Source organism: Lepus europaeus, chromosome 10 (assembly GCF_033115175.1).
Source record: "Lepus europaeus isolate LE1 chromosome 10, mLepTim1.pri, whole genome shotgun sequence".
Taxonomy (NCBI): Eukaryota; Metazoa; Chordata; class Mammalia; order Lagomorpha; family Leporidae; genus Lepus; species Lepus europaeus.
Genome location: NC_084836.1, coordinates 71,103,477 through 71,125,263, shown reverse-complemented (window position 1 = coordinate 71,125,263; position 21,787 = coordinate 71,103,477). Strand labels below are relative to the sequence as shown.

Here is a 21,787-nt window from a genome sequence, read left to right as displayed (position 1 = left end):
AGGTAAGCCCATTCAACTCCAATCACAGGACCAGCCCAGGGACAGCAGATGGGGGTGGGGGAGCTCAGCTCCAGGGTGTCCATTCACCTGTCGCTGCTTCTCCAGCTCTGTCTGGCTGAGGCTGGACATGCCAGGGTCCTGGGTACCTGGGAGTTCAGGTGCCACCAAAGAGCTACTCATTCCAGCCCCTGGTTCTTCTCGCTTTTCGACTGGAGAGGTGATGCTGGCCCGCTGTGAGGCTCCATGGGACAGGTAGGGGAGGGATCCGTCGGGTGCAGGTGGTGGCAGAACTGACGTGGGGCGTAGCGGGGACAGCCCATAGCCCTCTGCTGTGGACCCGCTGCCGGGCCCCAGGGGGCTGCCCGATGGGTGGAAGTTCCCCGTGGCTACTGCGTAGTTTGTGCTTTGAGGCTTGCCCAAAGTGGGGCCGGGCCCAAAATGGCTGTTGATCCCATGGGGTGGAGGGAGACCAGGCTGAGGGGCAGGGGGCTTGAGGGAAGGCTCCCCCACTGCCTGAGGGAAAGTGAAACGCATAGGAGATGGGGTGCTCACAAATGCGCCTGTCCCAGGAGAACGGGCAAAACTGGGGGGCTGCCCACTTGGGACCTTGGCGTGGAGCTCACCAGTTGGCCCCGAGGGCAGGGCTGCTGGGAAGCCCCCGGCCCCCAGGGGAGTGTGGGCCAGAGGCCCAGCCTTAAAGGCAACTTCAGAGGGCTGGGGTCGGGGAGGCTTATGCAACGGGGCGAACGGGTCACGGGACTGAGGGCGTGAGGGTGGGCGGGAGTAAGGGTCAGGGGACTGGAAGCGAGGGGTGACAGGGGACGGGCAGAAAGCCTCGGCAGACAGAGGACGGGGCGTCAATGGTGACTGGGAGCTGGACTGGGACTGAGGACTGGCGGGCACTCGGGAGAAAGGGTCAGAGGGCAGTGAACGAGGGGGCAGGGCACAGCAGCTCTCAGGGGGCTGGGGCTGGGGCCGAGGAGTCAATGGGGGCTGGGCATAGGGGTCAGGGTAGGGGCCAGGGTGAAAGATGTCCGGGTGGCTTGGGGGAGAAGGAGCCAAAGCCTGGGCAGGGGGTGGCTCCTGGGGCCGGAGGCCCAAGCCCGGGCTCTGGGGCTCTACCTGAGATGCCCGAGGGGTCAGCGGGGCTTTGAAGACGTCAGGGGCCTTCAACTCCAGGCCACCAAGGTGGGGGCCTGAGGAGGGTGGGTCAACAAAACCCAGGTTTGGGGGCCCATAGCTCGGGGAGGATGTCCCAAGTTCTTCCTTCTTCACCTCCAGGGCCTTGCGGGACTCCCCAAGAGGTGGGGGTGAGAGCAGGGGCTCAGAAGCCTTGCCTCCCCCTACCCCTGGGCTCTCAGGCACAGCCAGGTTGTCCAGTGAGGGGCAGCGGGGCTTAAGAAAGGGGTCAGGTGTGGAGGGCTGGTGTCGGGGAGTGCCAGGGGGAGTGCCATGGAATTCCCCTGGCAGGCCAGTCCCAGGACGAACAGAGGCACCGGGCACTGGGGGCTGCGCAGGGGCCCCAGCTGGACTAGGATAGGTAGGGTAGGCGGGTGGTGCCGCAGGGAAGCGGGGCTCCAGGGCGTAGGCAGGGGCCAGTCCAAAGGGGTCCTGCGAAGGCACTTGGGCGGGCACCTGGGGTGGGAGCTTGGGGAAGAGCTCACCGGGCGAGTCGGGGCCGGGCACGGTGCCCGCTGGCGGCTTCAGGAACCCGTCCGCGGAGGTAGACATGCCGGCGGGGGGAGTGGGGCTGCCAATGAAAACGGCAGGGGCGGCAGCAGGGGGCGGGCTGCCCAGGGCCCCCGGCTGGGGGGGAATGCGGAGATGCAGGGCCGGTCGATCAGTCTTACGGGCTGGGTCGCCCACCTTGGTCTGCTTGTTGATCTGGCTCTCAGCCTGCTGCAGGGCACACAAGCACAGGGCAGTCAGGCTGCTGCAGCGGGCCCCACTGCAGGCCCCTCACAGCACAGCACAGCACAGCACAGCACGGCCCGGCCCGGCCCCCACTCACCTTCTGCACCTTGTTGATGCGGTGTGCTGCCCGGTTATCTTTGGCCTTTTGCTGAGGGATACAGGACACACAGAGAGCCCAACGCTCAGCCTCATGGCCGCCCCCGGCCCATACACCATCATTCACACTCCCCACACAGAAGCTGATCCCTTCTGACCCAGACGCTTTCCAGGTGAGGGTGGAGAGAGAGCTGAGGTGAACCACTTCCCCGAGCCGCCTCACTCCCTCTCAAGTTCCACGCTGGTCCACACTCCTGTCTCACCAGGTAGGGGGCTTTGTCAGCTGCTGGGACCTTTCTCCAGAGCTTCATGATCTGTTTGCAACGGCTGGACCAGTCTGCAGAGCAGAGGGATGGAGGGACACAGTCTTGGCAGATGGCCCCCGCCCACCCACCCAGCCATGGGCCATGCTGCCAGGCTGTCCTCCTGCCCTTGTCCCACAGGTACCTGGGTAATCTTGCTTGAGATTAGGAAAGTTAATGTTGGCATAGAGCACAGGGGAGATGGTGGAGAGCTGGCCCAACTCCTCATCCTTCTCCCAGCGCTGCAGACTCCGCTGGCTATAGGAGAGCCCGTCGCCCTCGCCCTCTGTGGTGGGGGTGGTAGGGGTGGAGGGCGTGGTGCCCCCTGAGCCCGTCCAAGGGCTGTCTGGCTCACCGGGTTCTGGGCTAAAGAAGCCCCCGCGCTCCCTGGGGCGCAGGGGCAGAGAGTCACAGGAGGCAGGGGTGCCAAGTCCCACCCACGCCCTGCCCCAGCCCAGACAAAGCAATGGGGAAATGCTGGACTGCAGAGCATGGGCCCAGATAGAGAGAGAGGACGCAGGGACTGCCCACCAAAGTTCAGCATAGGTACCAACCTAGAGTCCAGGAAAGGAGACTGGCAGAGGGCCGGGTAGGAGTCCATTGGGCTGCCGGAGGGCAGATTACCCAAAGGGAGTCCACCTACAAGAGGAACAGGATCAGACAAGGGAGAAACTGGCCCTCCTGGGAGCAAGTGAGACCATGCCAGTCGTCAAACCATTCCCACCTGTATCACCTTGGACAAAGGGCCTCTGCAGTGGTGTGCGGCTGCCTTCCAGGCCAGGGGTTCCACAACCCAGGTGCTGCTCTCGTTCAGACCCCAGCACGTCCTTGAAGAGCTGCTGCAGGTCCTTGGATTCCATTTTGGGGAGTTCTGGGGGAGAAGGATGAAGCACACTAAGGACGGGCAAGTTCAGCGGGTACCCCAGGTCCACCCACAGTCACGGCCAAGCGTGGCCAGGATTTCCCAGCAACGCAGCCGCACACATCGTGCAGTCCCCCTGGGACCTTCCTCTCCCATGGCAGACCCTTACACACGAAGAGGTATGGGTCGCAGTCTCACCTTCCGTGGGGATCCTATCTAAGTCAGAGCTAAGCATCCCTTCACCTGGAGTACTTGGCTTCTCGGGGTCACTGGGCACTGGAGATGCCTTTATACCCCCATCCTCAGGTCCTGCAATTGCCAGGAGAAACCCATCAGCTAAAGCCAGCATGCAGGCACCATGCTGGCCACTGGCCGGGTCCCAGTCTCCAATTTAAGACTGACAGAGGTAAAGGCCAAGACAGGTCCCACAGCAGCCCTCACCTGGTGTGTCAGCCTTGCCCTCGGGGCCATGGGACTCCTCGTCTGCAACATCTGGGCCATCATCTCCTAGGAGCAACAGTGACCACTCCAATCAGAGACCGTCTGCACCTGGCACCAGAGCGGGTCCCCAGCTCCACAAGGCCACCCTGCACTCCTGGAGCCCAGGCACCAGCCCATCTGCCACCAGATACGCTTGCCAGCAAGAGGGAGCCCATCGCACTCCCACACGACAAACCTTTCTGTGAGGTGGGAGGCTCCTTCCTATCTGAACCTCCGTCCCCCTTGGCTTTGGGTGTTCCTAGTCCAAAGCTTGGACGGCCCACCCCAACTGCAAAAAGGGCCTTTCGGCTCAGGTCCAGCAGCTCCTTCCCAAAGAAGGCCTCCTGTGGGGGGAAGTCAGGGAGAAAGGGGCTGCTTCCTGCCCTGCGTGGCACAGCCGCCTCCCTCACCCTGGCAGACTGAGGCCCACCTGAAGGTACACAGGGAACATGTCTTCTAGTTTGCTCTTCTTGCGCCCTCGCCGCTGCTGCTTCTTCTTCTCATCTCCATCTGCTAAGCCCTGTTCCCCGGAGCCCTCTGCAGGCAGATCTACAGGCATCACTGTGGACATTACAAGCAGGGTCAGCCTCTCTGGACCCATCAGGGACACTGCACCCAACCCAGCCAGGTGGCACGTTCCGCCTGGTCCCCTCCTTGGCACGAGCTGGGCCTACCACACCCTCCTGGCTCTTTCAGTGAGCTCCCCCCAGGCCACCTGGCTGTGCTCCCATTAAGTACAGTGATCCCCACCCTCTCCCAGGTCCCACTGGTGCCCTCACCCGTCTCACCCTCGTCGGGCTGCCCATCCCCACTCAACACCTCCGCCTGTGCAGCAGGTCCCTTTTTCACACGTGTGTGGGATTTCCGCTGTCGCACCATGAAACCACCAATGCCTGAGAAGAGACAGAGCTGAGGAATGAGCAGCACTGGGGTCCCGGTGGGCTACCGCTCGCTGCTCCGCCTGCCCAGCCCAGGACCTCACCAGGCCGATAGGGTTTGCGCTTGCGTTTTTTGCTTTCCTCGGTCTCCTCTTTGCCAGGTTCCACGTCAGGACTGGCGGGGCCCTCCAATTTAATTTCACATTCCATGTGCTCCACGCCACCTATGGATGGTGACAGGACAGACAGGCAGATCAGCGGCACGGGCCCACCACACCCTCCTACCACAGGACAGTGCCAAGCCCCTTGCCAGAGTGCTGGCTGGACAAGACCAACGGGGCTGGAGGGCGACTGGGAAAGACAATGCAGCCCCTACCCAGGGTCCCAACCCCCACAGTGCACTCCCACCACTCTGCAGCCCCCCACCCCGAGTCCCCAGCCCAACCTTCACCCTTGAGAAGCTCTTCGGTGTCCAGGTCCCCATCCTTCTTGTCATCAGGGCCGAGGGCATCTGATGGCTCGGAGCCCTCCAGCCCTGCCTCGCCTGGGAGGCCAAGCCGTCCGCGCCGCTGGCGCCGCTTGTGCAGGGGCGACATGGTCAGGTTACGCAGCACCGCCATGCCTGTTTCCGTCAGCCACACACCTTCAAAGCGGAAGTACTGGGGCTCTGCAAGAGGAGCAAAGCGCGTGACCCCTGGGTGGTGGCCCTTAGAACCCACAACTCTAATCTGCAACCTATGTCCCGCCTGAGGCAGAAGCTGGGACAGCAAGGGGGTACCAGTTGAGGCTTGAGTGGTCAGTGACCCCAGGGACTTGGAGAAGAGACTGCTTCTACAAAAGCCTAGCTTTGCTCATGATTTGGGCCTGGGCTCCCCACACGTCAGGAAGCAGCGCCTGCCTCATGACGCAGGAAGACTGCTCAGCCCCCTTCACTGAGGAGAGAACCCATGATGCCTGCTGAAAGGACCACCACCCAAGAAAACAGAGGCTTGCTTCGGTCCAAGCTCCACCGTGAGCTTCTAGGGAGCTGTGGGCCGAGTTCTCCCCTCCCTGGACCTGCGTTTCTTCCTCTTAAAATGAGGAGATGAAGTTGGGCATTGGAACTAGATGGTGTCTATGGCCATCAGAGCCTGACTCACCTGGCTCCTTAACTTTCACAGGCACCAACTCTGGAGGCGCAACAGGTGCTGCGGAGAGGACACAGCAGTGCTGATTGAGGCCCTGCCCCAGAGCAGGCCCCTGCCCTAACTCCCCCACACCTGGTACTCACCCACAGGCTTCACCACATAGGGCTGGCAGGAGACACAGTCAAAGCCTTCATCGGCCGCCTGCTCCACATCGTCCTCCGTGAAGAGGCTCTCACAGCCAGCATGCATCCACCTAGGAGAGCAGAGACAGGAGGTGAGCCCCCACCATGCGAGGCTGGCGCAGGGAAGCGGGAGCCAGCTCGAGGGGAAAGGGACCGCCTCACCGTTCACAGTGGCGGCACTGAATCAGCAGGTCCTCTTCCACATATGGAGCGTGGCAGATAGGGCAGGTCACCAGACTGGCACAGGGCCCGCAGTGTGTGTAACTGTTCTGCCACTCACAGTGGAAGCCAGGGGAGGCAGCCCCACACTGCATACAAGACACACACCTGGGAGGAGCACAAAGATCCTTAACACCTTCCCTGCTCAAGGCACCCAGAGGCACCCACTAGGAACATGGCCTCCACCACGTCCTTGGTGTTCTAGCACCTCAGGCCCCACGTCCCCTGAAGACCCCAGGCCTCCTTACCACTTGCACTTCCAGCCACCCTTGGGCACAGTGAGCAGTGGGGGGTCCAAGCAGTATGTGTGGTAGCTAATGTCGCAGTCGTCGCAGAGCAGCAGGCGGGAGGGGTCAGAGGCCTGGCCGCACACCTCACACACGATGCACTCCACACAACGCCAGCCCTTCACAAGCATCACCTTGGTGATCTGATGGAGAAGGCGAGAATGCCTCAGGCTCTGAGTGCAGAGCAGGATGGGACTGTGCACGGAATGGGGCTGGGGCGACCTCGGCAGCCAGGCCAGACTTCCACTGGAGCACAGGGGTGCTCCTGCTCCCAAACCAGTGGCTCTGAACTCAGGCTCCAGGGATCTCTGAAGCCCGGGGACGCTTCCCCATCCACCCTCTGCCTCATCCTAAGAGTGGAATGGCAACTTGTCAGGAGCCAAGCCTCCCAAGACTGGGTAGGCCCATGCTGCCCTGACAGTTAGAACCTGCCAGTGCTGCAAGGTACTGAATGTTAGCAGTAGACAAAACCCCAAAACAACAGATCATGATTAGGTCAAAAAACGTGTACTTATGATTTTATGTATCTCTCGGTGATTGCGTGTTTCCTACTAGTAAAGCTGTCATAGTTTAGGGGCCAGCTTTTGGCCTAAATGGCTAAGCCACCATCTGGAACACCTGTAGCTGTAACAGAATGCCTAGGTTTGAGTCCTATGGCTCTGCCCCATTCCAGCTTCCTGTGAACATGGGCCATGGGAGGCAGCAGGGGTAGGCTCAAGTCGCTGGGTCTCTGCAACCCATACAGGAGACCCTGAGTGGCTACCGATCTCCCATCTCAGCCCCAGCTCCTGCAGGCATCTGAGGTGTGAACCAGTGGGTGGGAACTCTGATTCTCAAAAAAAAAAAATTTAAAAAGTTATCATAGTTTATATGATGTATTGAATTACCCCAGCGAGTCATCGTCTACCACAGAGAAACTGCCGTGAGTTCCAAAGTACTTCTCCCCAAGACATGCTTGATAATCACGAATGACTTCTATGACCAGTGGCTGCTTTAAGCAGCAGTGTGGCCAGGCTAAGGGACTGAGGTGAGAACCCACTGGCCCTATGCCACAGCCAGTGCTCCTGGGCACTGAACTCACACTCACCTTGCTGTTGACACAGTAAGGGTGATAGCATTGAGAACACTGCGAGCAGGCCAAGAGGTGGCCCTCTGCTCCTCGGCCGAAGCTGCCGCACACCACACACATGTCCTGGGGAAACAAGCAGAAACACATGTCCAGCTGGGTCTCCTCTCGTGCAGGCCCAGCGGACTGACTAACCTGAGCCCAGGGAGTGGGGACATCGGCAGTCCATCCCACAGCCCTAGGACACTGGCAGCCACCACAGGGCTCTGTGCCTCCTACCCAACCAACCCACAGACATGGCTCCCTCCCAGGATGCCTCGCTCACCTCGTCAGGTAACTTTTGAATTTATAAAGCCTGACGTGGGTAAAGGTCCTAAGAACTTAAAGAAAGGTAAGATGAGGTAGACTCACATACATGACACCATCCTATCAGCTTCAGGATTACTCACAGGGTGGCCATCTGGCCTAGGAGTTAAGACACCTTTTGGACGCCTACACGCACAGAGTACCTGAGTTCCACATCCGCCTCCAGCTCCTGACTCTAATGTCCTGCTAATTCGGACCCTGGGAGGCAGCGGTGCTGGTTCAAGTAACTGGGTTCCTGACAGGTAGCATCCCCACAAGGAAGTCCTAGCTTTCCTCACTGTCTCTCCCACCAAAACTCACAACATTCGCTACACCAGATCTCCCCACCGAGGACGGGACTGCCCCAGGCCAGCACAGTACCTGCATCAGAACAAACTTGTCGGTGTTGGAGAAGAGAACCACGGTATTCTGCATGGTGTCGTCATCGTCCTCCTCCTCCTCCTTGCTGGGTGAACCGTCCATGTCAGCAACCTTAAGGTCAGAGAGTCATGGGAAGTGAGGCAGGTGAATCTGCCCAACTAAACCGCCTTCCTGCATGGTTCTGGGGGAGGGGGAAGCCCTGTCTAAGAGGAAGGCCAGAAGGCAAGACTAAGAGGCACAAGAGCACCCCAGCCCCCAAGCCGGACCTCAGCCCAATGGCAGAGATTCCAGACCAGATGCCTAGAGGCTGAATGGACAGGAGCACAGACTCAGGCTAGGCGAGGCGACAGGCTGGACTGAAAGAGGCATCCGAAGCGTGCTGGGGTGGGGGTGGGGGAATGGCGGGTCTCTCCTTACTACCAGAGTCTCAACGGAAGAAGTAGTGGATTTCAGCCGGGCCCGTCCTCTGCCTCGCCCTCCGTGTGCTCCCCCACGGGGCCGGCGTCTTCCTGGGAAACTGCTGCTGCGACCCTGAGCAAAGGACAATCACAGGGGCAGGTTAAGGGTCGGCATGCTGGGTCTCCAAGCTAGGACAGAAGACCAGAGCCAGACAGGTAATACTGCAAGGAGGTCCACTCAGGGCAAGGGCAAGAGCCAAGCTCCCAGACACCAACAAGCAGGTGGCTTGGGTGCAAACCCAGTCCATTCTCCCTCAAGGCAGGAGTGGCCAACGTGAGAGTACCAATTCTACTACTGAGTGACCATGAACCAGGGCAGGTGATCTGCATCGCCCCCTCCATGTATCAGTCGGTATTCTCCCTAGTGAAGTCAAACATCGGACTACAAAATCACCAAAGTCCAGGATTCAGTAAGCCGAGCAGGAAGGTTATCGCTAGCACAAGACTGGACCTCCAACAGTGCCAACACATTGACCTCAACCCGCGAGGAGACATCTCCTCACCTGCTTGATGCGGGAGCGGGCTGGAGAGCTCCGGCGCCTCCCCTTGTCTCCCTCAGCTTTGCCTCCGCTGACGGCCGTCCCGGCCTCACACAATAACGAGTCATCAGTCTCTGGCAGTGAGTCAGTACAGAGCCGCAGGGAGCCCTCGTCGCGGGCTGGACTGACATCTGTAGATACCCCGAGCTCCATGGACAGGGAGCCCCCACCTTCAGGGTCAGGAGAGCCCAGCAGGGGCTCTGAACCAGGAAAACTGGCACTGGCATCACCCTGGCTCAGGTTGGAGATCTCGTTAACGATGTCAGATTTGATGAGAGTGGGTGGTGTGGGGGCCACCGCTGCACGCAGCTCCTCCTGCTCATCACAGGGCGAGCCCTGCCCCATCTGCTTGCATTCTGGGCCATAGACCTCCATAGGGGTCACAGGGGCCAGCTCCTCAGGATCCAAGAGCACAGGGGAGCCCTTCAGTTCACTGCCAGGGGCCTCTCCAGCCTCTGGCTGTGCACGAGCAGCATCCATCCCATCCAGAGGGGCCGCGTCCTCCCCAAGGCCAGGGAAGTCCTCCAGGGCTGGCGCAGGGCTGGGGGCAGGGCAGGACAGGTCCCCCATTGGGGAGAGGAGAGGACTGGTGACACTGGGTTCCAAGGCTGGGCACTCAGGGTCTGGGGCCTTCTCAGTCTCCATCTCATGCGGCTCAGGCTCATCTGAGAGCTCCTCTGCCTTCCCGACCGGACTCAATGGGGAGGGCACAGACAGCGGCAGAGCAGGAGGAGAGCACTGGGAGGGAGGAGGACTTGGGGCAGGCAGGGAACGCTGCAGGAGGGGAGAACATGGAGGGGGAAGGGGCTCCATCAGGATGGGAGACGCCGGGCCCAGTGGGGAACCAGGGGAGGGGGGGAGGATCATGGGGGGCACAGGCTCAGGGTCAGTGCAGTGAGCTTCAGGTGGAGGACTGATGGGGGTCTCCAGGATGGGGGCAGCCAATGGTGACTCAGGGTCACTGTCCCCTTTGGCACCAAAGGGGTACCCTAACTCCCCCAAAGGAGACAGGGCTGGTGGGGCCACAGCTGTGATAATGGGGGAGAGTGGAGGAGGAAGAGGATCTGGAGGAAAAGAGAAAAAGAGAGGCTCTTAGATTAGATGCACCATGAGGGGTTCAGATGTTCCCAGAGAAAGGGGATACCAACATCCCAGGTTCAGGGACTACTACCTTACCTGGTGGCATCAGCTGAGGTGACAAAGATGGCTCCCCAGATGGAGACAAAGGCAGCTCTTGAGGCAGAGGGGACAGAGGTGGTTCCCCAGGCTCAGACAGAGCTGGCTCTTCAAGCAAGGGAGATAAAGGTGGCTCCCCAGGTTGGGAGAATAAGGACAGCGCCTCAGGGACTGGGCATTGGCCTGGCTCCTCAGGCTGGGGGGACAGGTGCGGCTCCTCAGGCCGAGAGGGCAGGGGTGGCTCCTCAGGCTGGGGTGACAGGGGTGGCTCCTCAGGCCCGGGCAACAGGTGTGGTTCCTCAGGCCGAGGGGACAGGTGCAATTCCTCAGGCCGGGGGGACAGGGCGGGTTCCTCAGGCCGAGGAGACAGATGAGGTTCCTCAGACTTGGGGGACAGGTGTGGCTCCTCAGGTCGGGGCGACAGGCGTGGTTCCTCAGGCCAGGGGGACAGGTGCGGTTCCTCAGGCCGGGGGGACAGGGCAGGTTCTTCAGGCTGAGGGGACGGGTGTGGCTCCCCAGGCCGAGGGGACGGGTGTGGCTCCTCAGATTGAGGGGACAGTTGAGGTTCCTCAGGCTGAGGGGACAGGTGTGGCTCCTCAGGCCCAGGAGACGGGGGCGGTTCCTCAGGCCGGGGGGATAGTTGAGGTTCCTCAGACTGGGGGGATAGGCGTGGTTCTTCAGGTCGGGGGGACAGATGAGGTTCCTCAGACTGGGGGGACAGGCGTGGTTCTTCAGGCCGGGGGGACAACTGAGGTTCCTCAGACTGGGGGGACAGGTGTGGCTTCTCAGGCACAGGGGACAGGTGCAGCTCCTCAGGCTGTGAGGACAGACGGGGTTCCTCAAGTGCAAGGGACAGGCACAGCTCCTCAGGCTGAGCAGACAGGCGAGCCTCCCCAGACTGCGGGCAGAGTCGTGGTTCCTCAGGCCGGGGGCAGTGTGGCAGCGCCTCAGGCAACGGTGACAGAGGTGACTCTTCCAAGGGCAGGGACATAAGTGAGTCCTCCGGTGGTGGGGACAGGCGTGAGGCCTCAGGGGGAGGCGATGTGGGAGTCTCCTCAGGCGGTGGGGACAGGGGGGACTCCTCAGGCGGTGGGCACAGGCGCGACACCTCAGGAGGGGGAGACATGGGTGAGTCTTCAGGTGGTGGGGACATGGGTGAGTCCTCAGGTGGTGGGGACAGGCGTGAGGCCTCAGGTGGTGGGGAGAGGGGAGACTCCTCAGGGGGAGGGGACAGGGGAGACTCTTCAAAAGGCGGGAACAGGCGCGATGCCTCCGGTGGTGGTGACATGGGAGACTCCTCGGGTGGGGGCGACATGGGCGACTCCTCGGGCGGTGGAGACAGGCGCGATGCTTCAGGCGGCGGGGAAGTGGGCAATTCCTCAGGTGGTGGGGACAGTGGGGACTCCTCCAACGGCGGGGACAGGGGCGATGCATCAGGGGGCGGGGACAGGGGCATCTCCCGTGGAGAAAAGGGTGACGACTCAGGCGGAGGAGACAGAGGAGACTCCTCCGGTGGCGGGGACAAGCGCGATGCCTCAGGCGGCGGGGATGTGGGTGACTCCTCAGGCGGCGGGGACAGGGGTGACTCCTCAGGGAGGGGCAGCAGTGGCATCTCCTCATTCAGGGGGGTCTCCAACCGGGGCTCAAGTTGGGCCCCTGCTCTCCCTGTAGACACAAGACACTGTACTCCTACCTAGCTCAGGTGTGCACCAAAGCACAGGCCATCTCTCACCACAGAGAAAAAGGACCCTCAAATCCTACTCACCTAGTGGTTTGGCTTCACATTGCAGGGGCCCCGGTTCCTTGGGTTGCATAGAGGTCACGTGCCCGCCCTTTGGCTGCCCTTGGCATGCAACGTACAGAGCATCGGGCTCGTCAGTGGGGGTGTCACCAGGCTCTGGGGGTGAAAATCTGCAGAGGGTACAGGGAAGCAGGCACTGTGGCTCTCGCCAGCTAACAACGTGCAGACCAGTACCCTGCAGCAGGGGGAAGGCCGCGGGCCGTCCTCCCCACCCTAGTGCTTGCTCTCTCCTCAAAGGCCACTTAAGTTCCAGTCCTTCCCACCACCCGTCCCAATTCCTGCCAGCCCGCACCCTTACCTGCTACAGACAGGGGGGTGCTGCCCAGCCACAGAACTGACAGGCTGACCTCCCTGGGCTCTGTGACAGCGGTGACAGAGGGAGTAGTTCTCAAACCACTCAGAGTGGGGACTCAGCTCTGCTGAGCCTGCCCCACAGGCCCGGCATATCCGGCATGCCTAGGGAGAAGGGAGCAGGCCAAACAGGCACTGGTCAGACAGATAGCAGAGACTGGAACAAGATACGAGGGGACTTCAAAAAGTTGAAGGGACATGGAAGTCCAAGTTTATTTTGGGGGCCAGCTTTGTGGTGCAGCAAGTTAAGCCACTGCTCATGATACTGGCATCCCATAACAGGAGCTCCAATTCAAATCCCCACTGCTACACTTCTGATCCAGCTCTTGCTAATGCACCTGGGAAAGTGGCAGCAGACAGAACAAGTCCTAGGGCCCCTGCCACCCACATGGGACACCTGACTGGAGTTCCTGGCTCTTAGCTTCAGCCTGGTCCAGTTCTGGCCATTGTGGCCATTTGGGAAGTGAACCAGTGGATCAAGATTGCTATCTCTGTCTCTCCTTCTCTGTAACTTTGCCTTTCAGATAAATAAGCAAATCCCTAAAAAAAGTAAATAAATAAATAAGTTGTAAAAGTTTACTTTGGGGGCTGGCGCTGTGGTGCAGCAGGTTAAGCCGCCATCTGCAGTGCCGGCATCCCATATGCGGCCATTTGGGGATTGAACCAGTGGACAGAAGGTCTCTCTCTGTCACTCTGCCTTTCAAATAAATAAATAAATTTTTAAGAAAAGTTCACTTCGGTGTGAAAGTTTTGAAATCTATGCATAGTTTTTCATAATATTCATTTTCCGTGAACTCTGTGATATCCTACATATGCGTGGATTTCCAGATTCTTTGCATCAAAATAAACTTACCTTTTAACTCCATTTTCCACAAACTTTTACCATTTTTCTTTTTATTTCTATCTTATTTGAAAATCAAAGAGACAAAGGTCAAGGGGGATGGGGAGAAAAGAGAGAGAGATGGAGATCTTTCATCCACTGGTTTACTTCCCAAATGGCTACAATAGCCAAGGCTGGGCCAGGCTGAAGTCAGGAGCCCAGAACTCAATTTAGGCCTCCCACATGAGTGGCAAAGACACAAGTACTGGAGCCATCATCACCTGCTGCCTCCCAGGGTTCACACCAGCAACAAGCTGGATCAGAAGCAGAGTAGCCGGGACTCAAACCAGGCACTCTGATATGGTACGTGGGTGTCGGAAGCAGCGACTTAACTTCTGCGCCAACTTCTTGAAGTCCCTTTGTGCTTGACTTGTTACCACAGGGATATTCTGAGAGGTCTGTGGGACAGAATTAGGCAGGAAGAGGGGTCACTCACCTTGCACTTCCAAGAATGAGCAGGCAGCTCCTCCATGGGTGGTTTTAGGCAGAAAGTATGGTATCCTTTGTCACACGTCTCACAGACCAGCATCTTAGAGTCATTCCCAGGTTTCCTGCGGGGACATGGGGCACACCACAGGGTCCTTCCCACCTTCATTTTCCACCCTAAGCTGTGCTTCCCTCTTGCCCTCCCGTTCTTACCTGCAGGCTTGGCACACTTTGCATTCAGGGCACTGCCAGCCAGCACGCTTGCGGGCAGTCAGAGCAGTGTCCAGGCAGGCCCCATGATAGTGATGCCCACAGCTGGTACAGAAGAACAGGTCAAACAATTCCCCCGGCCCCTCACAGACAGCACAGCGCGCCTCCTCTGCAGGGGAAGGGCACACAGCACAGGTCACCTGCAGGTGCCTCACAAGACTCAGCATGGTGCTGGGCACCCAAGAGATGTTCTGCGACATGGGGTGAATGAGACAGAGAGTGACCTGCTGCTATCCCAGGCCCTAGACATTACAGTTAGGGAGCCAGACAGAGCCACCACCCCCAGGCTCACAATGTTCACACTTCCTGACAGCACATAAGCACACACTCTGATGAGTGCCCATCGCCTGCCCCGTGCCAAAGGGCAGGGCTCCTCACCCAGATGTGCAGCCCCGTCACTGTGCTCTGGGCATAGCAGCTGCAGCGTCTTCATGGACAGGAAGGAACCACTGGCAGCTGCACAGGGGAAGTGGTAAAGCCGTAGACAACCGGGCGAGCGGCAAGGGATGGAGGCACCGAGCCTGGTGCAGTGGGAGCAGCGCTGCCAGGGTGGAGACAAAGCCTCAGTGCCAGTCAGCCCCCTCCGGCCCTGCCCCAGGATGCCCACCCCAGCCTGCCTGCCCTTGTGCCTGTGCGGTCCCCTTGCCCCAGCCCCACCTGTGAGATCCCTGAGAAGATGGCCTTGTCCACACCACATAGTTCTGGGCCCTCCTGCCCCCACACGCCTGCTGACCACGCAGCACACCAATGGTGAGCCCAGCAGAACCCTTCACAGGTAGGAACAGGTAAACAGAAGGGAAAGAGTTAACAACAAGGTGCCCACGCCGAGCCCCTTCCCCATGGCCTGCCCCCACTTCCCTCACTCACCTCCAGGTTCTCCCAGGTGGGCAGGTGTAAGGCCCTCAGGGAAACCAATCTGTGACAGGTCCTCACTGGGCCCTGGGTTCCCCCCAGGGGATACCACTGGACACCGGGGCCAGTCACACGGCAACTCAACGCGCCGCAGCTCGCGCTGCCCATGCAGACTAGGCTCCCCGCAGTTACAGAGAGCACAGCGCCGCGCTGGACCCTCACTGTGGACACACAAGCATCAGCACCATGCCAGGCCCTCCAAACCCATGATCCGGCAGGCCCCTGCTCCCCAAACACTCCTCTTCCTGCAGAGCCCCAGACTCACAAATCAAACCCTCCTGGGTGCTTCCTATCCTCGACTCCCCAACGCGAATTACCTGCAGTCCCCTCCAGGCCCTTGAAGCCTGGGACTCCCAGGACTGGGGACAGACGCCTCCCCCACGTGAGGGCTGGGAAGCTCGGGCTCAGGGGCGCCTGGCTCCTCAGAAGCTGCAGCTCCATCAGCTGAAAGGACAGACAACACGGCTCACGTCAGCCAGAGTTATAAACCACATCCACTCCCCCGGACCCACAAGATCATCCAAAGCCATCAGTGAGCCTGTGATGGCGGTTAAACTTCTGTCTCAAAGAACAAAGTCCTGTAATTACCCGCCGAGTACACACAGTCCGCGTCCTTACATCAGCACCAGGAGTCTAAGGTTGCCCGTGAAGACAGAAAGTTGACAGCACACCCAGGACGCGCCCTACTCACCTGCCGGTTCTGAGTCTTTATCCTCGCCAGGCGGCTTCTGGCTGGCCATCCCTCTCTCCGACTGGGCAGGGCCCTCTCGGGGAGACCTGTTGGTGCCAGCAGAGGTATCTGTCTGTCCAGGGAGTCTCCTCAATGAGCACTTTTTCCAGAATCCCAAGGGGGAAGTCAGCTCATGGTACCCAGACCCCAGAGCAAAGCCTTACCTAGAAATGCTACACTAACGACAAGGAAAGTCATTCTCCCTAGCCCTGTGCCACCATCTAGTTCCTCTCCAGGTAAACATAAACCCTGTTTGCCCATTCTGGATTCTCTGGGGACCCACTCCGCTGTCCCACTTCCAGCCTCCTCTGTAACAGTTCCCAGGGCAACAGCATCCAACCAGAAGCACATCCCACTTAGAGCTAGCATCGCACTCTGCCTCATCTCTGAGTCCCTGGTTTCTGGGGGGCCCTGTGCTCCCTGTGTTGTTCCTCACTGCCATCCTAGAGGCCTGTCGGTGCCAACCCAGGAAGTCTGAGTTCGGCCCAGACCCCTCTTCCAGCGGTGGTCTGGGACCTTGTGAGAGATGGAACACACTACGGATCTCTTCCACCTCTGCTGGTCTCAACGAGGATATCCCAATCCCAACCACTACAGAGGAAAACTCCCCAATCTCCACCCACTGTCAGTCCAGATCCAGCTCAGGCCCACCCTTGGCCCCTGCCCTAACCCAGCCTGAAGGCCTCAGGTTGTTGCCCTTAGCGACACCAACTGCCCTTCCTCCTCAACTGCCCCTAGTAGTTAACAGTAAGTGCGCCTTAAGAGTTACTGAGCATGTGTAGTCAGGCCTGGAGCTAGGCATGCTGGGAGTTGTAGTCTCAGGAAGCACACTGCCACTTGGAGGAGTTCTAAACAGGACAGGACATAGCAGAGCTGAGTAGCTTCCTTCCTCTTCCGTCAGGCAGGGTTTCCACACACACTGAGGAGTGGGGGGGTGGGGGGCAGAGGGAGTAACGGTCCCACGTCCCCTCTTTGAAGACACGCCTGCCTGTACCAGAGGCCAATGCAACACGCTAGAGTCATCATTCAAAAACTTGCGATCCACACCTTTGGGCATATTTTCCTGGACCTGACAGGTGGGACTAAGCACGGCGCAGTCAAAGAGGGGAGTGAAGAATAAGAAGAGTTACCACGGTGAGGGGTAGTAGAAGGAGCTCGTGGTGACTGAGAAGGCGCTGATGGGGGCGGTCCCCAAGAACACTGTAAGCAGTGAGCGTGCTCCAGAGCCTGATCTCCCACCTTCTCCTTTAGCCAGAATGACCATAACCCACTCCTCCCAAACAGGAGCTGCCTGGGGTGCAACGGGGGCAGTGCTCACTTCAGCAGCATGTACACTTAAAAAAAGCACAGGGGGAACCCTCCCAGGTGCCCAAGACTGGCAGACGACCCCCAAGAACCACAAGATCAGCGCTTCTCCCTCGAGTTCATACTGCATTTCCACCTATCAGCAACACCCATACTGAACAACATGTCGTAGGCTGAGAAATTCTCCCACTTTTCCCCCCTGCTAACACTCATCATCTACTGGACAGGGAAAGCCAAGATCACCTGCCACCTGCCACCTCCATCCCCAAACCTGCCACACAACCACACCTGAAAGTAAGGGTAGGTCCTTGGGCCAGCACACAGCAAAGCCGCTCTGGAACTTCAAGGAGCACCCAGAAGCAACCCAAGGGAAGTGGGAGCTCCACGAGGGAGGTCAGGACACGAGCCAGGCCCCCTTTCCTATGCAGTTGTTCAAGGCCCAGCCACACCCCGAAGGTCCAAAGAGGCCCCAGTTTTCTGGATGTTTGCACTTTCTGGTATCTCACCACCACCACCTGCCGCAAAGTTTCTCCATCAGCTCTACTCTCGAAGGAGCCATAGACAGCAAGAAATAAAGAAGCGACAGCAATAGTACAGTGGGTAGGAGGACTGCCTCACACAAGGCCAGAGGGGCAGGTTCCCCCACGCTCGCCCAAGTGCAGCCCTCTCGCCTGGTAAGGTTGGCAACTGCCCAAGAAGGTACAGAAACCACCTCCATCCCACTGAGGTGGCCACCGGAGAACAGAGGATCATGTCGGCTGTCCCAGAAAGAATCTAGGGAGGTGTACCTCCAGTCCACCACCTGTACCCTAACGCCAAGGCCCACCATGATCAGGCCCCTGAACATAGCTCAGCAAAAAAAAAGACCACAGGCCCCCCACCTCAAGCCCCATTATTCAAAGCCAGTAAACACAAACACACACACACACACACACACACCCCACGAGGGTCTTTCCCTGGACCTAAACTGGGCTAGCGCCTCCCCAGAGCGGAATATGGTGCTGACACTCCTCAGTCCTACCTAAAAGGCCCCCAACAGCAAGAGGTCCGCAGGGATTACTCTCCATCTACCTCACTCCTCTGCCTCCTCCCAGACCAGCAGCTCGCCCTCATTCTCCCAGCCCAGGGGGAAATGGAGACTTGGAGAGGTCCAGGGCAGAAGCAGGCCCTTGAGTGAACAGCTCTTCAGTAGGACTCAGGACTTCCTGGTTCCCAGTCTGAGGATCAAACCACACCTCGCCCCACCCCCATTTTGAGTCCGCCCTCCAGGAAGCAACACTGGTGCTGCAGACCCTCTGACGGGTCCCTGGCTCAGCCCGATCCCTGGCTCAGCCCAGGGGCAGCCACAGCTTCCCAGGGAGCAGCCTCACCTATGGGAGTTGTCTGGAGACAGCAGAAGGCATCCTCCAGGGAAGGTTAGGAGCAGGGAACAGGGCTAACAGCTCACCTATCTCTACCACCCCTGTGCCACCTCTCACACCTCCCAAGGGCAAAACCCCCCACTTCTGTCTTTCCAAGACCAGACTCAAAGAGAGCTAGCACGTGTATGTTGGAGAGGGTGCAGGAAGGGAGCAAAATGCACAGCCAAATCCCCGCTGGGCAGCATGACAGGTGTGAGAGGGGCTGTCCCAGCCCAGAGCCCAGAAGCAGGAGGCTCATGCTGCATCTTTCCTGTGTGCATACACATACCCCTTCTCCCCAACCCCTCCTGCCAGGGCTGGAAACCGCTGGCTTCTCCTCCTAAGAGGTACAGGCCACCCTACCTCTGCAGGGCTGAGACAGGCCCAGGGGCCTAGTCAACAGTCCCTGCTCAGAAAAGGGTTGAAGGGGTCTAGGAGGGGCCTGCAGCACAGGCCAAGGGACTCCTGGGCAGCCAGCTCTCCACATCAGGCCCCAGAGAAAGCGGGAGACAAAAGCCATTTTTTTTCTTTTTCTTCTTTTCTTTTTTTTTTTTTTTTTTTTTTTTGCAGCCCACATTCGCAGGGAGCAAATCTCAACGGCCTCCTCTATAATCCCCGGGAGATTATGTCCATCCCGAGAGGAGGGGAGGCGAAGCAGGCTAAGACAGCACTAGGCCTTGCTGGGGTCACTTTGCTGGGCAGGGGTAATTTAAAGTTGAACAGCGGGGGCCAGAGGAGCCCCCCAGCCCCGCCTCCTCCTTGCCCCAACCACCCCCTGGATCACACTGGCCACTTTCCACACGGCCTTCCCTTCACCCACAGAGGGGAGGCCTGTTGAGGAGTTAGGGTTCCTTGAGCCTCCCGGACACTGCTATTGGGCACCCGGGCAAGCAGGAGCAACGTTAGGGTCCACCCTGAAAGTCAGCCTGACCCGGCAGCGGCACCCCCACTCCCAGCTCCGAGTTGTTCCGTTCCAAAACCCACAAGGAACCCCGAGAGGAGGCGAGGCAGCGGCCCAGGACTGGCTGCTGGCATCAAGGCCTGGGTCCTAGTTTAGCCGGACTCCCCCCAACACAAAAATAAACAGGCAGAGAAGCTCTCTGGACACGTTCCCAAACTCCCGTGGTTCCCCGAGCCCCCCGTCTTTAAAGAGGCACACCCCACAACACCAGGCCTCAGCTCTGTCCCGGCTTACCGGGCTGGGCTTCCCTTGACAGACCCTGCCTGCCAAGGGAGCCCTCCCCAGGCCTGGTACCCCCCCCCTCCTCCGACCCAAAGCCAGCTCTGGTCAGAGAGTCCATCTGGCCGTGCCCCCAAGTCCAACCCTTCCTGGGCCCTGGCGGGCGGGCGGACTCCACTCACCTCTTCACAGGGCGATCCAGAAATCCTCATCCGAGAACATGGCCAGAGCCCGGGCCGCTCCCCGACCTCCAACCGCCAGAGCGATCACAGCCGCCCCCCGCACGGGGGGGCTCACGGGGGCCAAGAACGGTAAATCCAGGTCGGAGTGGCCACCCTCCCCACGAAAAAAAAGCAAGCAGCTGAAGGGGTGGGGGGGGAGGCTCTCTGCTTCGGGTTCCAGCAGTTTAGGTTTCCATGGACAGCCCCAGGGCGACGAATCCCGAGCGGACACAAAGAGAGCACCGGTGGCTTTGATCTTGGGCAGGCAGGCTGTGCATCCGCGCCGCCGGGCGGCCTCTCAGTCCCGGGGCCCGGCCAGCGCCCCGGCCGCCCGCGCCGGGCTCGCGCGGAACGCCGGGGCTCTCCAGATGGAACGCCGAGGCGCCTCCCCGCAGCCCGGAAGGAGCGCCGCGCCGCCGCGCGCGCCCGGGCCGGAGCGCAGCGGAGCCCCCCGGCCGCAGCGCCCCCCGGCCGCGGCGCCGAGCTCTTCTTCCCCCGCCCCGGGCCGGCGCCCCGGGGCCGCGCGAGCTACGGCGGCGACGCGGAGCCGGCGGGGCCGAGCCTGACACACACCCAGCGGCCGGGCTCCTCGACCCCGAGCGCTCGCCCTCGGCGGCCTCGAGCCCCCCACCTTCTGCTCCCCGCCCCCCCACCCCGGGAAGGGAGGAGGAGGGTAGGTGGGCGAGAAAGAGGAAGGGGCGGGCGGTACGAGCCCTCTGCCCGCTCCAGGCCCAGCGCTCGCCTCCCTTCCCCTCTGGCCTCGGGAGCTGCCCCGCCCCCGGCCTGGCCGGCTCCGGTCGGCGGCACCCCCTCGACCCCCGGCTGGCTGTGGTCGCGGGGGGCCTAGAGGTGCATGGCCCAACCCCGGCTCCCGGCGCCGGGGGGTCAGGAAACTGAGCGGAAAGTGGGGAACGAGGCAGCCATTTGCAACCGGAGAGGAAAGTAGTGCAGCGCGGCGCCGCTCCGCCTCCCCCCCACCCCCTCCGCCTCCTGCTCGGCCGGTAGGGTGGTTCCTCCGAAGGGGCTTATTTCCTGGCCCGAGACCTGGGCGGCGGTCGTGGAGATTCGTGAAGCCTCCGGTGCGAAATCCGGGAGGGCCTCTTGCCCGGAGAACCCCACTCGAGACGGGGGGCAGAAAGGAGGAGAGGCGGCCCTATTTTGTGTTGGAGCGGGGCGGCGGAGGGACTCGGCCCTCGCGGAGGAAGGGCTGTGACTTTGCAGTTCTACGCACACGCCGCGGATCCTTCCGCCGCGGGTTAACCCCGGCGGTGCCGGGCGGCGGCGGCGGCGGCGGCGGCGACGCGGACACGTGGGAACCGAGCCCCCTCCTTCGCGCCGGGGCCGGGACCTGCCGCCTGCGCCTCCCGGTCTGTGAGCCCCGGGACCCTGGGCCGCCTTCTGATGCCGTCCCTTTGGCAGTCGTTGGCCCTTGCAACTCTTTTTGAACTGTCCCCCTTGCCTTGGCCAGGGGCAGTATTTCCCGGGAGGAGGGGGATGGAAGGAGAGAGCCAGGAGATTGGCCGCTGCTCGGAATCCTGGGAACTGGAGTCCGCAAATGGAGAAAGTGAGGCACGGCGCTTGGCGTGGGTTCTTGCCACGTTCCGGGGGGGGCCCCGAGGAAAACCGGACGATGCTGGCTCGTTTCCTTCCGGCTCCCAGAGCCCCTCGTGGGGAAAGGGCTGTGAATGCCCGCACAGCCCGCTGGCACACACACACAGACCCACCAGAGCATACATGGAGAGCTCCCCTAACCTTTGCACGGTGCCCCCACCCCCATCTCCAGTCCTTTTTCAGTAAACGAAGGTCGGCTCGCTGTAGCTACCTGGCCAGCGCGCTGTCGCTCTAGACAAGGTCCCAAAACACACTCCTCGCAGGCAGGCACCCTGCCCTTCCTCCCCACCCCCAGCCTCCTTAAGTTTAGGTGAGAGGATTGGGAAGCCTGAACTTTACACGTGGGGCGGCTAGGAGACAAATTACCTATGTGTTAGATACTTTTTAT

General features: G+C 60.4%; 1 protein-coding gene across 13 annotated transcripts in view; it reads right to left on the bottom strand.

Annotated features, from left to right (window-relative positions):
- Positions 1-20,094, bottom strand: part of KMT2D (lysine methyltransferase 2D) — a 40,525-nt gene extending 20,431 nt beyond the window's left edge. For 5 of the 13 annotated variants that reach the window (XM_062203728.1, XM_062203736.1, XM_062203738.1 and 2 more), the window contains exons 1-32: positions 19,750-20,094; positions 15,644-15,729; positions 15,270-15,396; positions 14,908-15,113; positions 14,698-14,807; positions 14,419-14,581; positions 13,984-14,149; positions 13,781-13,895; positions 12,412-12,569; positions 12,078-12,223; positions 10,313-11,977; positions 9,101-10,200; positions 8,557-8,670; positions 8,140-8,250; positions 7,435-7,539; positions 6,309-6,490; positions 6,004-6,168; positions 5,803-5,912; positions 5,672-5,719; positions 4,978-5,199; positions 4,637-4,756; positions 4,434-4,547; positions 4,085-4,215; positions 3,851-3,998; positions 3,616-3,681; positions 3,373-3,483; positions 3,037-3,183; positions 2,867-2,951; positions 2,458-2,699; positions 2,274-2,347; positions 2,012-2,062; positions 88-1,899 (exon numbers count right to left, since the gene is read on the bottom strand). In XM_062203728.1, coding sequence (XP_062059712.1) covers positions 88-1,899; positions 2,012-2,062; positions 2,274-2,347; positions 2,458-2,699; positions 2,867-2,951; positions 3,037-3,183; positions 3,373-3,483; positions 3,616-3,681; positions 3,851-3,998; positions 4,085-4,215; positions 4,434-4,547; positions 4,637-4,756; positions 4,978-5,199; positions 5,672-5,719; positions 5,803-5,912; positions 6,004-6,168; positions 6,309-6,490; positions 7,435-7,539; positions 8,140-8,250; positions 8,557-8,670; positions 9,101-10,200; positions 10,313-11,977; positions 12,078-12,223; positions 12,412-12,569; positions 13,781-13,895; positions 13,984-14,149; positions 14,419-14,581; positions 14,698-14,807; positions 14,908-15,113; positions 15,270-15,396; positions 15,644-15,692 — 8,163 coding nt within the window. In that variant the 5' untranslated portion in view covers positions 15,693-15,729; positions 19,750-20,094. The remainder of the gene's footprint in view (positions 1-87; positions 1,900-2,011; positions 2,063-2,273; positions 2,348-2,457; positions 2,700-2,866; positions 2,952-3,036; positions 3,184-3,372; positions 3,484-3,615; positions 3,682-3,850; positions 3,999-4,084; positions 4,216-4,433; positions 4,548-4,636; positions 4,757-4,977; positions 5,200-5,671; positions 5,720-5,802; positions 5,913-6,003; positions 6,169-6,308; positions 6,491-7,434; positions 7,540-8,139; positions 8,251-8,556; positions 8,671-9,100; positions 10,201-10,312; positions 11,978-12,077; positions 12,224-12,411; positions 12,570-13,780; positions 13,896-13,983; positions 14,150-14,418; positions 14,582-14,697; positions 14,808-14,907; positions 15,114-15,269; positions 15,397-15,643; positions 15,730-19,749) is intronic. The other 8 variants (XM_062203730.1, XM_062203734.1, XM_062203732.1 and 5 more) reach the window with 8 other exon arrangements.
- Between the last annotated feature and the right edge of the window lie 1,693 nt (positions 20,095-21,787).